Source organism: Moschus berezovskii, chromosome 27 (assembly GCF_049115385.1).
Source record: "Moschus berezovskii isolate FMDL1 chromosome 27, NW_MosBer_1.0, whole genome shotgun sequence".
NCBI lineage: Eukaryota > Metazoa > Chordata > Mammalia > Artiodactyla > Moschidae > Moschus > Moschus berezovskii.
Genome location: NC_142486.1, coordinates 24,885,167 through 24,903,828, shown reverse-complemented (window position 1 = coordinate 24,903,828; position 18,662 = coordinate 24,885,167). Strand labels below are relative to the sequence as shown.

General features: G+C 41.3%; 1 protein-coding gene across 2 annotated transcripts in view; it reads left to right on the top strand.

Moving 5' to 3' along the window:
- The window catches only part of IQCK (IQ motif containing K), a 148,859-nt gene that overhangs the window by 34,571 nt on the left and 95,626 nt on the right, over positions 1–18,662 (top strand). The window contains exons 5-6 of one of the 2 annotated variants that reach the window (XM_055409592.2): positions 15,520–15,572; positions 15,708–15,785. In XM_055409592.2, the coding sequence (XP_055265567.2) occupies positions 15,520–15,572; positions 15,708–15,785 (131 nt within the window). The remainder of the gene's footprint in view (positions 1–15,519; positions 15,573–15,707; positions 15,786–18,662) is intronic. The other variant, XM_055409593.2, reaches the window with a different exon arrangement.

The window sequence follows — 18,662 nt, the reverse complement described above, 5'->3', positions numbered from 1 at the left end:
TTGGATGGCATCACTGATTCGATGGACATGAATTTGAGCAAGCTCCAGGAGTTGATGATGGACTGGAAAGCCTGGTGTGCTGCAGTCCATGGGGTCGCAAAGAGTCAGACATGACTGAGCAACTGAACTGAACTGATATAAATAAAACTTTTTGGAACGGCTTTATTGAAGTACAATTTACATACCATAAAATCCACTATTTCCATAGGTGTCCATCATAGATGAGTGGATAAACAAAATATTTATCCATACAGTGTAATAAAATTCAGCCTTAAATGAAAAGGAAATTCTGTCACGTGCTACTACATGAATGAAACCTGAGCATATTATGCTGAGTGAAATAGTGCAGCGTAATGCTCAGTCATGTCCAGCCCTTTTCAACCCCAGGGACTGTAGCCCACCGGGCTCCTCTGTCCCTGGAATTTTCCAGACAAGAATACTGGAACGGGTTGCCATTTCCTACTTCAGAGGATCGCCCTGACCCAGGAATCAAACTCACGTCTCTTGCATCTCCTGCATTGGCTGGTGGATTCTTTACCACTGCACCATCTGCAAAGTCCTGAGTGAAGTAAGCCAGTCACAGGAAAAGACAAACATAGCATGATTCTGCTTATATGAGACACCTAGAGTTGCAAAATGAAAGGAATTCTGGAGATTGGATACACAATGATGTGAATGTACTCAACACTAGTGAATTATATACTAAAAAATGGTTCAGATGATAAATTTTGTGTTGTGTGTTTTACCATACCTTTAAAAAAGCACTCATTTTAAGTGGAGCAGATTTACAGAGCTATGCAACCATCACCACTACCTAATTTTAGAACATTCTCCTTGTCACAAAAAGACCTCTAAGTGATCATTTGCCCTCACTTCTCATTCCTTCTGCCCTCAGGCAACCACTACTCTGTTCTTTATTACTATAGATTTACCTTTTCAGAGGTTTCACATAAATAGAATCACACAGAATAAAGTCTTTTGCAGCTGATCTATTTCACTTAGTAGTTTTTTTTTAAATTTATTTTAATTGGAGGCTAATTACTTTACAATATTGTAGTGGTTTTTGCCATACATTGACATGAATCAGCCATGGGTGTACATGTGTTCCCCATCCTGAACCCCCCTCTGACTTCCCTCCCCATCCCATCCCTCAGGGTCATCTCAGTGCACCAGCTCTGAGCACCCTGTCTCATACATCGAACCCAGACTGGCGATCTATTTCACATATGGCAATATACATGTTTCAATGCTGTTCAGTAGTGTTTTTTGGTCCATTTTTGTTGTAGCAGATAGCAGCATGTCATTCATTTTTTTGGTTGTTGTTGAATAATTTTTTATTGCATGGATTTTGTTTTGGTGTTTTCACTTTTTTGGCTATTACGAATAAAGCTGCTATGAACAGGTGCATACAAATGTTTGTGTGGACATGTTTTCATTTCTCTTTGATAAGTACCTAGGAGTGGAGGAAACAGAGTTTTAAGCCTGATCTTATTACATTTGACTGAACGTCATGACATTTAATAGGTTCAGACAGCAGATCTCAATTTCACATTTTGGAATTTAGAACCTAAATAGGAAATTTGGCTCCAAGTTAAGGGCTGTTTCATAATGACCTATTGTTACCAAACAGTGCCCGTCTATGTGATTAATCAATAGTGATTGATGGCAATTACTGATAGTGTGCATGCGCATGTGTGTGCTCAGTCTTGTCCGACTCTTTGTGACCCCGTGGACTGTAGCCCAACAGGCTACTCTGTCCATGGGATTTCCCAAGAAGAATACTGGAGTGGGTTGCCATTTCTTTCACCAGGGGATCTTCCAATCCAGGGTCCAAACCCGCGTCTGTCTCCAACATTGGCAGGTGTATTCTTCACTACTGAGCCACCTAGGAAGGCCCCAATCACTGATAGAATATTTCTTAAATGCCAGACATTACTTTACATTGAGATCTCACTTAATTATCACAGTAACACTTTGAGCAGATGCTTTTATTGTTCCATTTTGTTGCTGAGGAAACTTGAGACTGAGAAGCTCATATGACTCCTAAAAGGAAGAGCCCGAATTTGAACAAGGAGTTGAGCTTCGAAGCTTGGCACCCAGTTCTGCTATGTCAATAAGGCTGCTGGTTCTGAAAAGACTTCCCTTTGCGACTCTTGGAATTGCTGTCAGATCCAGTTTGTAAGCCATGCAAGAAAAGTCATGCTTCTTTTCTTTCATCTTTTTAACAAAAGTGGCATTGATCTCTTCATTCTCCAAGCTTGGCTGGGAGTTGCTTTTGTTTCTAAAGATCAAAGTTATCCTCAAAAGACAAGACTTTAAAAAGAAAGTCAACAGATTCTGACCTGAGGGTGACTCCATGGTTGTCCTACAAAATAAAGGCTGTGGCTTTGTGACAGAATTTTCCTTCTTTGCTCTAAAACTTTGTCCTCTTGCCTGAAAGCATGGTTCTGTGCCAGGTGGCTGTGGTAGCAGTCTTGACTGGTCGCTTGATAGGGAGAACATTATCATTTGATCATAAATTGTATATCATTTTTCATATTCTGGCATCAGTTAACTTTTTGCTTCATAACAAACTACCTCAAAAGCTAGTGTCTTGAAACAACAGTTTGTTTAGCTCATTGTTCTGCAAGTCAGCGATTTGGACTGGGCTCAGCTGGGAGGTTCTTCTGGCTTTGGCTGGGTTTGTTCATTTGTCTGTGCTCAGTAACCAGGTAGGCTGAGTGTTGGCTGGTCTAGAATGGCCTCAGCTGGGATGGATCATCTCTGTCCCACTTGGTTTCTCATCCTCCATCAGATTAACCCTGGATTGTTCACACGGCAGTTGGGCAGGGTTGTAAGAATTTGAGTTGCAGTTTTCAAGATCTTGAATCTGAGGCCTGGATTTGGCACAGTGTCACTTTTGCTGTGTCACATTGGCCAAAGCAAGGTGTGAAAAGCAGCCCAGGTTCAGGAGTGAAGAAATTGAGTCCATCTCTTGGTGGGAAGACATATATACAGAGAGAGGTGGGAATGGTGGCCTTTTTTGCAATTTACCTTTTACAGAATGTTATAAATAAAATGGGTTTGGCAGTAGATGGCAGATTTGACTCCTGACTCTAGCCTAGTGTCTTAAACTTCCTTCTTTCCTCATCTGTAAATCACAGGCAGGGTGACTGAGGGGATGACATGAGGTAATAGGTGAAGAAGTTAGCTCTAGAGTTCAGCTGGGTTCAAATTCTTACACTTCCATTTAATCTTTTTTAAAATATATTTTTAGAATGCAGTAGTTTATTTTTTATTTATTATTGTTGGTTGCAGTAGCCTTCATTGCTGTGTGAGTTTTCTCGAGTTGCAGTGAGCAGAGGACACTCTTCATTTTGGTGTTCAAGCTTCTTATTGCAGTGGCTTCTCTTGTGGAGCACAGCCTCTCGGCATGTGGGCTTTGGTAGTTGCAGCATGTGGGCTTAGTAACTGTGGGGCATGGACTTAGTTCCTCCTTGGCATGTGGTATCTTCCCGGACTGGGGATCGAACCCATGTCCCCTACATTGGGAGGCAGATTCTTATCCACTGCACCACCAGGGAAGTCCCTGTTCCGTTTACTCTTAAATGATTTTGAGGACAGTATTTAGCCTTTCTGTGCCTCCACTTTCTAATCTGTAAAGTGGGAATAATTAAAAAACAAACTTAATAATACGTACTTGTTGGAGGATAAATGAGTTAAGTAAAATTTAAAAGGGTGTCTGGCACTTAGAAGGCATTCATTATGTGTTAACTGTTGTTGACACTATTAACATTATCTTGGAAAATAGCAAGTCTATAAAAGGATTGTCCTTCTCCATGGCCCCTTCAGGATCACCAACTGTTGCTTTTGAATGAATGGAGTAGTACCCTTGTTACTACTTTCTGGATATTACACATGGCAAAGGATGGACTTCCCTCATCCTTAAAAATACTAGTACCTTAAAGAAATGATATATGTAAAAATCTTTAGAAATTATGGTAGGCTCAGAACCTGACAATGCAATATAAAGTTAAGACTTCCAAGGATTAAAGAGATGCTAGAATCACAGGTAGTGAGAAAGAGAGAGAGAGAAAGGAAGGATGGAAGGAAGGAAAGAAGGGAAGGGAAACGAAGGAAGACAACCAGCAAGTATCCCAGACTTCTCTTGAGAACTTATGTCTTAAAGAACTGGAGCCATTTTTTAAAACAAGGGAAAATGAGATTCAGTTGCTTGGTTTTTCACAAGAACATATCTTAAAATAAGTCATTGACACTCTTGATTTTATCGAGAGCTGCATTTTTGCTGCTACTTTTTAGGAACAGAAAACCCAAGTCATAAACTAGTCTTAGACTTAAAAGATGTTCAAACTGTTAGTCCCTTAGAATAAAGGGTTATTCAGGAAATAGAAGAGGTGAAACAGAGTTTTTTTTTTTTTTAGTTGTAATAATAAGTACTTAATAATATGTACTTGTTGTGAGGATAAATGAGTTAGTCAGCCTAATTAAATAATCGCACAGCATGTGAGATCTTAATTCCCAGACCAGGGATCAAAGCCATGCTCCCTGCAGTGGAAGCGCAGAGTCTTAACCACTGGACCACCAGGCAAGTCCCAAAGCAGAGCTTTCCTGAAGTCAAACATCTGTGTCAGAAACCAAGTACGATGGATTTTCCCATGAATCCATGTAAAAGAGTATTTACCTGTAACTGATAACTGTTCTGAAGCACAGGGCTGAAAACTACGGCCCCAGGGGTCCACTCTCTGTTTTTGTAAGTGAAGTTTGATTGGAACACAGACTCACCCATTGCTTTCCATATTCTGTGGCCAAATTTGTACTATGGTGGCAAAGCTGAAGAGTGTGATACAAGGCTAAAATATTTACATCTGATTCTTTCAGAAAAAGTTTGCTGACCTCTGTTCTGAAATCCTGGAACTAATCAGATTTCTTTTTTTGTGTTTGTGTAATAGCTGCTGTTGTCACATGGAAGGCAGTCTACAGGAAGCTTAGCATAGAGTTTAGGGCCATGCTCACCTTAATTTAGGACCCAGCTCTACCTCCTCCCAGATATGTGGCCTTGGACCTTGCTAGCATTGCAGCCTTGTAACCTCAACCTTCCTAAGCCTCAGTGTCTCCCCTTGTAAAGTGGAAATAATAACAGTAATTGCTTCATGTAGGGAATTTATGAGAATTATAAAGATAATGCATTTAGGCATTTAGCCCAGTAACTGGTACAGCTATAGTGAAAAGTAGCAATAAAATAAGAACAAAATTAAATTGGGGAAAAGTTCCTTAGACCTGCAATGGAAGACTGAGGGCAGTGTAAGGAAGAGATGGGCCAGATCAGGCTCCCTGGGGCTTGCACGGTGGAAGATCAGGCTGAGAAAGGTGGGTGCTCTGGCAGGACAGGGGCGCTGAATCGCCCTCTGGGCCCCTAGAGAGATGCCTCGTTCTGTGAGCCTCAGTTTTCTTATCTGTTAAATGGGAGGGTGATGATCATAGTGCCCACCTCCCCATGGCTGTTGGAGGATTGCATGAGATGATGTAGGTACTGCACTTAGCTCATAAAGGGTTAGCTGTTTTTGCTAAGAATTGTGCTTGAAGGAGGGATTCATAAGAGAGGCAGATGTGAGCAAGTGAAAAGCCAGAGAGAGGAGAGTTGGGTCCAGGTGGATGGTGAAAGAAAGAATAGATCCAGTTTCAGGCAGGAATAGTGAGACCAGGACAGACATACCATCAGAGCCTCTGCCGGAAGCTTCCTTTTGCACAGGCTCTGACACACCTTCTCGATCTTCTCTGAGCAGAGGGCGTATCTTGAAGAGACTATTCCAGACCCTTTGGTCTCTTGGAGATATGACTGTGAAGCTAGGTTTGCAGCTGATTTTGGTACTAAGATAGGAGTTTTCATGGGAGCAGAGCTTTCCTAAAGACCTGCCTGTTCCTCGTGGAGTCTCTGTTGACCTTGAACTTCCTGATCCTCCATTTATAGTGATAACTGCCTTCTCTGGTTCCCCTGGGCTGCCACAGTCTCTGTGAGTAGGAAGGAGAAAGATTTTAAGGCAGGAGATCAACTGGGCAATTGTTAAGATAGACTTTCAGCAGTCTCTTTAGACAGATAGTTGATTAATAGGCTATAATACCATTCTTGTTCTCTCTTGAAGTGGGTCGTATTCCGCTGGAGCAAACTAAGGTTGAGACATGTAAATATCATTATAAAGATTAGACATTACAGTTGACGATGTTGTTAAATGATCCCTTGACATTCAGCCATGCCTTTGGATTAGCATAATTGGAACATGAGAGGTCAGACCTTAATTAGAGCTTAATTGGACTGCTATGTTAAACATAACTGGCTTAGTGGCTGTGTTGTAAACTACACTTGGAAATTCTTTCCAATGCTTCTCTAAATATATTTTGGGTACTCAGAGTAAAGTTAATGATTTTTTTCAGTTCAATTCAGTTCAGTCGCTCAGTTGTGTCCAACTCTTTACAGCCCCATGGACTGCAGTACACCAGGCATCCCTGTCCTTCACCAACTCCCAGAACTTGTTCAAACTCATGTCCATCAAGTCGGTGATGCCATCCAACAATCTCATCCTCTGTCCCCTTCTCCTGCCTTCGATCTTTCCCAGCATCAGGGTCTTTTCCAATGAATCAGTTCTTTGCATCAGGTGGCCAAAGTATTGGAGTTTCAGCTTCAACATCAGTCCTTCCAATCAACTTTCAGGACTGATCTCCTCCAGGATTGACTGGTTTGATCTCCTTGCAGTCCAAGGGACTCTCAAGAGTCTTCTCCAACACCACAGTTCAAAAGCATCCATTCTCTGGCACCCAGCTCTCTTTATGGTCCAACTCTCACATCCATACATAACTGCTGGAAAAAACATAGTGTAAAAAACATAATGATTTTTATTGTAAGCAATTTTTGATATGAGGTTTTCTGTTAGCAGTAAAAAGTAGTAAGAACTCAAGGGTTTATTTCAGCTGGATGTGTGAAGAATGCAAATCTAATATTCCCATATTTGCTGAGGCTGAGCAAGAACAACAAAAACTCCTTGAGGCAGCTCATGCAAGTGAAACAAAGCCCCCATCCAAACTGACTTAGGTGGAAAAGGATTTCTCTTGTTCATTTATACAGACAAGAGGCCCGTGGGGAGACCTTCCTTTACAACTTGATCTGGGGGGCCCAGTGAAGTCTTCATGACTTAGTTCCCCCTCCATCTCTTGATTCTGTTTCCTCTGGCTTCACTCCACCCTCAAACCTTCCCTCTCCTTGTGACACCAGCCCATGTTTCATGAGACTTGAAGGTAGCAGAAGAGAAAGTCTCTCCCAGAGTTTCTCTCATCAAACTGGCTCAGGTCAATGACCTAGATCGGAATCAGCTCTTGGGGGATTCAGTGGGATATTAAGCAAATGGAAGGAGACTTATCCAAGGCACACAGCTTTAGAGTTGAGAAGGGTGGACCCCAGTAGGAACTTGGGGCACTGTTAGACAAAGAAGGCAGAAGGGATAGTGGGCAACTATCTTAGCTATGGTTCATTATGTTGTAACTAGTGGGAAAGTGGCTTATAAAATAAACGGGATTAGAAGCTAGACGTTTCTGAGATGAAGGAAGGCTTCGGGATTGGATTGATTCAGGTGCTCAGTGATGTCATCGAAAACTTGGTTCTCTTCTCTGTCTCTCTGCTTGGTCTCTTATAGAGTCAGTTTTATCTATAAGTTGGCTTCTCTGAAAATAGTAGCACAGCAGTGGCCACTGGCTTAGGTTTTGCCTCAGCCAGAAGGAGAGAATGCTCAAATTCTTTCAGAAAAGCAAACAAAATGGTTTCCCAGGAGCCCCAACACGTCTCTTATCACTATGGAACTGATTACCTGCCCATCCTGAGTCAGTGAATCCCTTTGGACAGGATGAATATGGACCTCACTGGTTTAGGTGTAGGTGGCGGGTGAGGTGGGATTACCTGTACTGCTTTATCAGGGTTTGTACCTGGAGCTGGAGAGGGGTTCATCCTGTATACTCACGGCAGTCACTGCTCACCTTGGGCAGGGAGGGCAGGTTGCTGGACATTGTGCAGAGTGTGACTGTGGCCTACTCATTTCTTCATCTCTAGGGTTTAGTATGGGGCCTAAAACATAGTAAGTGTTAGTAACTCAGTGGTGTCTGACTCTTTGTGACCCTTGGATTATAGCCCACCAGGCTCCTATGTCCATGGAATTCTTCAGGCAAGAATATTGGAGTGAGTTGCTATTCCCTTCTCCAGCGCATCTTCCTAACTGAGGGATTGAACCCGGGTCTCCCACATTGCAGGCAGATTTTTTTTTTTTTACCATCTGAGCCACCAGGGAAGCACATAGTAGGATTTAATTAAATGTTTACTGAACAGGACCAAACTGGAACAGCATACCTTGCTTAATTCGGAAAGAAATCAGGAGTTTTATACATGAATAAAATGATGGCTGAAAATAAATCTTATCTCAGCTTTAAATACAGATTACATGCAGAGTCTGGATAGAGGTGATAAGAATTTCCACCTCTTTCCTCATCCTATCCCACACAACATAAAATTTTCCCTTTTGGCTTTTGGTTACTCATCAAATTCCATTACGGTGAAGAGAATTGTAAACAATTGTTGGTATCAGGAAACTATTTCTAACTCCTGATAAGTCCTCTGATGATCTCATGACATTAAAATTTGTTACTATGAATAATTCAGTAAAACAAAACCTTTCTTTTTTCTTTTTATATTCCTTGCTTATGTAATAGTCATTTATTCTAGCATTTTTAAAATAAAATACCTGAATATCTTTTTAAAAAGTGCAAGGACTCTGGTCACTGAAGGAAGAAACTCCATTTCCTGGCCTTGACTAATAAGGGAAATTAGACATACCATCAGCTTTTGTTTGAAAACAAATTTCTAAGCAGTGGAAAAAATAGATTCTTGCAGGAAAGGTGTGGTAGAATTATTTTAGTGTTACTACATTTTAAAATCTAAAACACTTTTAGAAATGACCACGTGGCCTGTGCTGGAAGTCTTGGTCGATATTTTGTGTTACAAGTATATCATTTTAATTTCTTTTGAGAAGTATTATTTTTTGCTAATGAAATTCTAATGCAATGGGAGAAATAACGAACCCTTGTTTGAAGTTTGCTGTGATAAGCATTTTGGCTGCTGGTTATAATTCACGTGTGTGTGCATTTCTAGGATTATAGTTACTGTTCAGTTTCGTCATGTTTGGAGAGGGTCTCAGATATCTGGAAGTTTCTTGTGGAGAATATCTATGTGAGACATTCTAAGTGGGTACCATGCCCACAGCCTTAACTGCAGCCCCTTGCCCCTACTTTGTCCACATCCCCATCACTCTGGCCACAAATGAATGAGCCAGGAACAAGTGTCAGGCCATCCGGGCAGCCACTCAGGGATGGCAAGTGGCAATTGAAATGGCCTGGCATTGCTCTGCCCAACAGGGATGGTCCATCCTGAGTAGTGTCTAACCAGTCCAATCAGATTCTCCAGTCTGGGGAGTGAGGATGACAGATAAAGAAAGGGCAGCTCATAGTGTGGGTAGAAGGGGAGACATACCAGAGAAGAGGAGAAAGCTTGAAAATCTGTGAGTCAGGAGACCCTGAAGCAGAGAAAGACCCAGTTAGGAGAGAGCAGCAGAAAAAGCAGCAGCAAGCTGAAAAAGAAGCCACAGTCAAAAAGGAACTCTTAAGAGTCCCTTGGACAGTAAGGAATTCAAACCTTACTTTAGTCAATTTAGTCAATTTCTTTTAGTCAACCCTAAAGGAAATCAACACTGAATATTCATTGGAAGGACTGATGCTGAAACTGAAGCTCCAATTCTTTGGCCACCTGATGTGAAGAGCCGACTCATTGGAAAAGACCCTGATGCTGGGAAAGATTGAAGGTAGGAGGAGAAGGGGATGACAGAGAATGAGATGGTTGGATGGCATCATCAACTCAAAGGACATGAGTTTGAGCAAAGTCCAGGAGATAATGAAGGACAGGGAAGCCTTGTGTGCTGCAGTCCATGGGGTCTCAAAGCGTCAGACAAGACTGAGTGACTGAACAACAACTTCCTTAGGGGATCTTGACATCACTGCTTTGGTCAGTGGAATGAATGCATATGTCACCTCAAACGTGCTTTAAGGGTCAAAACATAGTTCATCATATTTGTTTCATTTGCCATGACAATCAGCAACATCTTAGAGCAAAGACCACATGGAGCAGAGAGCCACAGCTGGTGGAAATGTTCATTGTTCATGGAACACAAGCGAGAAACCATCAGTGTTACAAGCTTCTCAGATCTGATGGGTGTTTGTTACAGCCTAAACTGACTTTCTTTTTTTAAAGCCTAGGACTTCCCTGGTGGCACAGTAGATAAGAATCCACCTGCCAATGCAGAGGACTCGGGTTCTATCCCTGGGTCCGGAAAGATTCCACATACAGAGGAGCAACTAAGCTCACGCACCACAACCACTGAGCCCCTGCTGTAGGGCCCACGAGCTGCAACAAGAGGATCCACCACAATGAGAAGCCTGTGCACCCCAACGAAGAGTAGCTCCCACTCACGGCAACTAGGGAAAGCCTTCCCAAAGCAATGAAAACCCAGCATGCCAGAAATAAATAAATAAATAAAAATTTAAAAAGAAATATCAGTATCTAAAATAAATAAATAAAATAGGTTTTTGTGTGTTTTTTTTAACAAAGCCCAGTAACCAAGGTAACCCAAGCATCTTTCTCTCTCTTGCAAACCCAAAGAGCCTCAACACAATGCTATAGCCAGCTATGCTTCACTAACCTCACAGACTATTCTTTTGACCTTGGTGGAGAGAAATTGCATTCATTACTGGAAGAGAGTCAGTGACTTTCTAATGCGAGTTGTTCCTCGTCCCCATCTTCAATCCTCCAGTCTGTCTCCTATATGTGTATCCAACATAAAAACCGGTACAAAATACGGTCTGATTTCTGCCTTTTTGTCTTTGGGGTTTGAGTCTTCTATGATTTGTTCTCCTCCCCCATTGCCCCTCCCCTCAATTTTGTTACAAACTTTTTTCCAGCATGTAGAAGAATTGGAAGATTTCAGAGTACCACCTAGATTTCATGGTGACCACTTCGCTTTGTTTGCTTCATCACTATCTGTATACCAGTCCATCAACTCATTCCATTGTCCATCCGTCTTGTTTTCTTGGATACAGAACAAAGGAACTCGCAGGGTCATGATGATGTCTTATCCCTTAACACTTAGTCTTTTTCCTTTTAATTCTGGACTTTAAAAAAAATTGTTTTTTAACTTTGTATAAGGTTGCCTTAACTGATCACCCTGTTTGCCCAAACTTGGACATTTTTTACCCTTTAACAATCATGAGCTCAGTGTGTTTGTCTACATTACATTAACCCTGGGTACCCATACTTTCTTAATCTTGCTCTTTAATTTTTCTCTCTATTACTTCCTCTCTTATCTCTTCACTCACCACAACTTTTCATTTGCTTTCCCTTCTCCCTTTCAGCTCCCCGAAGATAATTTTTAAACTAAGCAACAGCTGAACAATATCCCTACTGTTCCATGTGTCTGAGTATGCACAGCACGTCCACACTTGCCCAGGACAGAAGGAAAACACAATTTCTTCCATTTTATTTCTTTGCATCAAAATGATTAAATCTGTCTGCATGACCTTCATACATCAGACCATTTGGCTATTTTAAAAGCCTTTTTAATGGAGTAAGTCAAGCTGCATTCCCTTCATAGAAAGAATCTTTACCACCAAAGGGTGCACTAAATACCAAGGGAACAATGTATCTTTTGTAGGGAGAGAGGGAGACACTGCCATCCCACAATTGCTGGATTGTTTAAATGATTAGATGGCAATTCATGCTAAATACATATTTGCATTATTGTACAAGTATTTTCTTATTTTGGTGAAAGATAGCTTTTCAAAGGGAATCCTACTCTTGCAGTGCAAACTTAGAAGACCCCATTACATGGTCGAGTGCATTTAATTTTATTACTGTGGCCAGCAGTGTTTCAATTTTTTAATAAAAGTCTATCAGCAGTGAGGTAAAAGACTGCAGACAATCTCCAGCAACTCAGGCACCTCTGTATTTTATTTACTAACAGCAGTAGTAAAGCTTTCAGTGAAAAATCTTAAGTAGCATTTTCCTTTATGGTGAGAATCAATTACACAGCAATCTTTTTAACCTTATCTAAGCTTATAAAGCTAATTTGGCTATTTCAAAGTAAAGGGAGACGGGGGAGAAAAACAGAAGAAAAATACTTCTCCTAATAAATAAAATATTAGAAGAAGAAAGTGAAGAGGAGTTGTCCAGAATTTATTAGCAGTGCCTACTTATAAATGTCAGGATTCTTGTACAGGAGTTTTTTCTTGCTTGTTTTGCTTGAGTTGAATGGGGAATGCATTCATTCACCTACTCACCAGTCATTGATCACCTGCTGTGTGCCAGATACTCAGTTAAGCACTGGGAAGATAAAGAAGACACACGCCCTGTCCTCAGAGTTTATAGTTTGGTAGAGGAGTTGGACATGTGGGCTAGCAGTTATGTTACAGCTACATCCGAGGTGCTATAACAGAGGGGCACATAGAACCAGTGGTGGTGGGGAGAGGAGAGCTTACTCTAAATTGAAGAGGGTAAGAATGCTCAGAAAGGCTTCCAGGAGGCATCTTGAAAGACATATGGAGTTAGCTAACGGGAGAAGAAAGGAATTAGTTAAGAAATTAGTGAAAACTCTTTCTGTTGGAAGCTATAAGACAAAACAAACTGGCTGAGTAAGAAAGGGGGGATATATTGGCTTATGAAAGGTTTCAGGCATAGTTGGATCAAGGGTTTGGTACAATGTCATTAGGGATCTGCCATTGGTGGTCTATTCTTCTTCCTTACTAATAAAACCCCAGATTTGTTCACTCTTATTAGACTTGTTGTGCCCTTCAGGAGTGGCAGGGCTTAACTAATTTTATTTGTACTGATCCAGTTTTGAAACAAGGTCACATTCTGAAGTGTTGGAGGTTAGGACTTCAGTATATGAACATGGGGCAGGGTGGCGGAGGAGACACAGTTCAACTCATTACCCCCCGCCTTTCTTTCCCCTCTCGGATTTCTTGCTGGTATCTCCAATGACTGGACCCAACAAAAGAGTAAACAAGCCTGGTTGATACGAACCATGAAATCAGCCTCATAAGGCACAGAGTGAGGTGGAGAAGGATACACCTGGGAAGGGAAAAGAGAGAATTTGCCTCAGAGTCTGTCTTGCCTTCACTCTTGGAAAGGATCTTTTCACATGGTAACCAGCAATTGGGTCTTAGCCCCTGCTATTTAAAGGAGAAGCAGATGGGCCTTCTATCCCCCAATTTCCATAATAATCTTCTAAAAAGGATTAAGTAGTTCTCTTTGGGTTATCAGTTCAGTTCAGTTCAGTCGCTCAGTCGTGTCCGACTCTCTGTGACCCCATGAATCACAGCACGCCAGGCCTCCCTGTCCATCACCAACTCCCGGAGTTCACTCAAACTCATGTCCACAGAGTCGGTGATGCCATCCAGCCATCTCATTCTCGGTCGTCCCCTTCTCCTCCCGCCCCCAACCTTTCCTAGCATCAGAGTCTTTTCCAGTGAGTCAACTCATCGCATGAGGTGGCCAAAGTATTGCAGTTTCAGCTTTAGCATCAGTCCTTCCAATGAACACCCAGGATCGATCTCCCTTAGAATGGGCTGGTTGGATCTCCTTGCGGTACAAGGGACTCTCAAGAGTCTTCTCCAGCACCACAGTTCAAAAGCATCAATTCTTCGGCGATCAGCTTTCTTCACAGTCCAACTCTCACATCCATACATGATCACGGGAAAAACCATAGCCTTGACTAGATGGACCTTTGTTGGCAAAGTAATGTCTCTGCTTTTTAATATATTATCAAGGTTGATCATAACTTTCCTTCTAAGGAGTAAGCGTCTTTTAATTTCATGGCTGCAATCAGCATCTTCAGTGATTTTGGAGCCCAAAAAAATAAAGTCTGACACTGTTTCCACTGTTTTTCCATCTATTTCCCATGAAGTGATGGGACCAGATGCCATGATCTTTGTTTTCTGAATGTTGAGCTTCAAGCCAACCTTCTCACTCTCCTCTTTTACTTTCATCAAGAGGTTTTGAGTTCCTCTTCACTTTCTGCCATAAGGGTAGTGTCATCTGCATATCTGAGATTATTGATATTTCTCCCAGCAATCTTGATTCCAGCTTGTGCTTCTTCCAAGCGTTCCTCATGATGTACTCTGCATATAAGCTAAATAAGCAAGGTGACAATATACAGCGGACATTTTAAATGGGACTAGGAGTCAGGGCAAGCAACGCTCCACCCCATATCTGTCCTGTGAGCCTTTCTCCCAGGACATTCTTTCCCTTGTGGCTTGTTAGCTACCTGTCACCTAGGAACCACATCGAGCTGCATGCTATGAAAAATCAAGAACAGTGACAATAATCCAAATGAAGTTGATTTTTCTTTACATATCAAGATATCCAGAGTAGGTCAGCTTCAGGCTGGTACAATGTCTTAAGGAAATCATCAGAGGCCCAGGTTCTTTCTAATCTCCTGGTTTTGGCCTGTTGGCTTGTAAGTGCTGCTTTGCTTCCAGCCCCTCATCTGTGTTCCAGATGGAAAGAAACAGAAGGAAACTTGAAGGAAGAGAGCAGTAGAAATTGGGAAAGTAGCATTGTCTCAGAAATCTATGGGGTATGTGAGTTTCTATCTCAAATAGCAGAACTATGTCTTATGGTTGTACCCTTGCTACATGCTGTTGTTGTTCTGTTGTCTGACTCTGTGACCCCATGGACTGCGGCACGCCAGACTTCCCTGTCCTTCACTATCTCCCTGAGTTTGCTGACACACATGTCCATCGAGTCAGTGATGCCATCCAACCATCTCATCCTCTGTCACCCCTTTCTCCTCCTGCCCTCAATCTTTTCCAGCATCAGGGTCTTTTCCAATGAGTCAGCTCTTCACATCGGTGGCCAAAGTATTGGTGCTTCATGGGAGGCTGGGGAATGTAGTATTCCCCCTGGACTGATTGTTGTTAGGCTTCTGGTAATAAGGATGAAGTGGAGAGGGGCTACTGGGTGGGCAGCAAGGCAGGGTCAATGCACTGGCCAGTGGCACCTGGACCTGATGTCCTGACTTCTGAGGATTTGAGTGGAATGGGGGAAAGCAATAAATATATTTACTCCAAGACAATGTTTAGATTTAAATAAATCCTTCTGAGGCAAGTCCAAAATACATGTAATAAGGCTCCTACTAGGTGCCTTGTATTTTATTAGTTCCTGCTAACATAGTCAGAAAAGATGCTTACCCCAAGATGACTGCAGAAATGCCATCAGTATTCTTTACTTTGCCTGAGTTATTGTTTCTTGATGTACTTATAAGCCTCATCAAGGACTTATGCATATTTCATCTAATACAAGCAATAAATTAACCCCTATTCCTTTGTCCTACTTAAATATGTGGGCAAAGAATATGATTTAATTCTCTCTTCTCTCTTTAGAGGAAAAGAACCAAATTCATTGCCTGTGATTTTCTGACTGAATGGTTATACAAGTAAGTTTTTCAGTCTTTGAATATTCAATGACCCTAAGAATTCAATAGCGTTAATTTGCCAGCAGAATAGCAACAATTGACTTGAGTTCTTGCTTATTGTTTTCTTGTCAATCAAACATATGGTGTCATGACCAGTCAAAATCCAAAGAGGATAGCGGAGCCGTTCACAGAATTCTTCTCCATTCCATTTGTGGAAGAGTGGCTGAAACTGCAGTAAGTAATGGCACAAGGCTTTGAATAATTTATTCCTAACTTTAAGATTGTGTTAATGATCGTTTCCTCCTTAATGATAGTTCTCCTAAGAGAACTAACTTATGTAATCCATCCAGGACCCTGGGGTCAGTTATACATGTGGGTCTTTTCTCTGGTTAACTTTAGCTAAGGGCAGCCTATCCAGGTAGTGATTATTCAAGAAGCACTTCAGAAATAAAATAGAAAACCTAGAACATTTCTTATCCTAAGTAATTAATCTTTCCATTTTCTCTTGCTCTCCACCTAGCACCAAATGTCATTATGTCTTATACCAAACTTTTCTAAATTTTAACTTTTAGTTATATGCATCAATTCTACATTTAAAATATTAGAACATGACAGATAAAGTTAACACTCTCTGACCACCATTCTAATCTGAGTCTTATCACAGAATTAACATTTGGTCTATATTTCATCCTTCCATAGTTATTAAAATTAGTTATTTAACTATATAAGCAGATTGTATCATACAAAATTAGTAGTGTTATTTTATGGGAACTGTTTATCATCAATGATAAAGCAATAATGACAAAAGTGTGAAGTGAAAGTGTTAGTTGCTCAGTCATATCCGACTCTGTGACCCCATGGATTGTAACCTGCAAAGTTGCTCTGTCCATGGAATTCTCCAGGCAGAAATACTGGAGTGAGTTGCCATTCCCTTATCCAGGGGATATTCCCAACCTAGGGATCAAACCCAGGTCTCTTGCACTGCAGGCAGATTTTTTGCTATATGAGCCATCGGTGAAGCCCTAATAATGATGACAACTAACATTTATTGAGTGCTATATCACTGGTCTCAGTATTTAATGCCAATGAACTAACTTGATCCTTATAACAATGCTATTACCAGCCCTATTTTGCAGATGAGGAAATCTGTGCATTAACCTGCAATTTGCTTTTATTTGACTGAAATACATTTTGAGATCTAGCCATGTTTATTTCATTACATCTGATTCATGCCTTTGATATCTTCATAGTCTATGTCATTTCTAGATTTGCATTATTTGTTCATTCATACAATACATGTTTGTGGAGTACTACTGTGACCAACCTTGATAGTATATTAAAAAGCAGAGACATTACTTTGCCAACCAAGGTCCGTCTAGTCAAGGCTATGGTTTTTCCTGTGGTCATGTATGGATGTGAGAGTTGGACTGTGAAGAAGGCTGATCGCCGAAGAATCGATGCTTTTGAACTGTGGTGCTGGAGAAGACTCTTGAGAGTCCCTTATACTGCAAGGAGATCCAACCAGTCCATTCTAAGGGAGATCAATCCTGGATGTTCATTGGAGGGACTGATGCTAAAGCTGAAACTGCAATACTTTGGCCACCTCATGCGACGAGTTGACTCACTGGAAAAGACTCTGATGCTGGGAAAGGTTGGGGGCGGGAGGAGAAGGGGACGACGGAGAATGAGATGGCTGGATGGCATCACCGACTCTGTGGACATGAGTTTGAGTGAACTCCGGGAGTTGGTGATGGACAGGGAGGCCTGGCGTGCTGTGATTCATGGGGTTGCGGAGAGTCGGACACGACTGAGCGACTGAACTGAACTGAACTGTGTGCCACACATCACTCTAGGTGTTGGAGACAGAGTGGTGACAGAGCATCTAAAGCTCCTGCCTTAATGGAGCTTATGTTCTGGTGGCGGATGAGAGATAATAAGCAAATAAATAAGTGCACTATAAATCGTTGCTTATGGGGAAAAATAAAGCAGAGTGGGATAAAGCAGATGGGGATAGAGTATTGAGGGGGACCTAATTTTATATCATGTGGACAGGAAAGACCTTACTTGGAAGATGACGTTTAAGTAGTGATCCATAATTTTAAGCCAAAAGTGGAAGAACGACTACTCAATTTAGAGAGAATAATATTTAACCTATTCTTTGGAAATGTTTTCACATCAGCACTTTGCAAGAACAAGGTCAGGAAACTGAGGCACCAGGAAATTAAGCAAGGTTTGTAAAATCCCATATCAGAGTATGAAACACGAAATTAGACACTTAGCCCGCAAATATCACATCTTTTGCTTAAATCTGCCCTTCTGGGGAATCCTAAATTGAATAGATTTTCGGCTGACTTTCTTAATTTTGAGAGTTTGAAAGACTCCAGGTATTACTAGTTTTTGAAAATCGGAGAGTATACGTTGAAAGGAAGATGATACTAGAAGATCTTGTTTCTTATTAAGCTTCTAAGCTTGTACCTAATTTAGTCCACTATGAAAATGAAAAGCCTTTGTTGACTATAAATGATCAGTAAGTGAAGGGTTTGCATATGTTTTTCTAAGACAAGGTTTTTTGATATCATTCTCCAAGTTGAAAATGAAACATTTTTTCACTTGCAATAACCAATGAAAAAAATCTGAAAAATAAGAGAATTTCTCCAAATGAGTTCTCTCAACTCCCTAGTCATTTACTGTACAAATACCTAAATTTAAAATTGTTGCTAACTTCCCCTGGCAGCTCATATAAATATACTGCAAAGTAGCAATTGCAAGCATATCAACTGGACTCCACAGGAACAAAATCATAAGAGCTCTTGATTTAAATGGTGTTTGTTCTCTGCTTTACAAAGGGATGCCCAGAGCATGATAAAAATTTAAATGATACTAATCTAATTTGATACAATAAATATTTATTGAACACCTCCCAAATGTAGTGCAGAGCTTGGTGCTGTGGAGAAACAGAGATGAATAAAATACGGCTCCGACCCTTGGGGTGAGGGAAGTGTGTTTCAATCAGTCAGTCAGTCCAGTCGCTCAGTCGTGTCCGACTCTCCGCAACCCCATGAGTCGCAGCACGCCAGGCCTCCCTGTCCATCACCAACTCCCGGAGTTCAC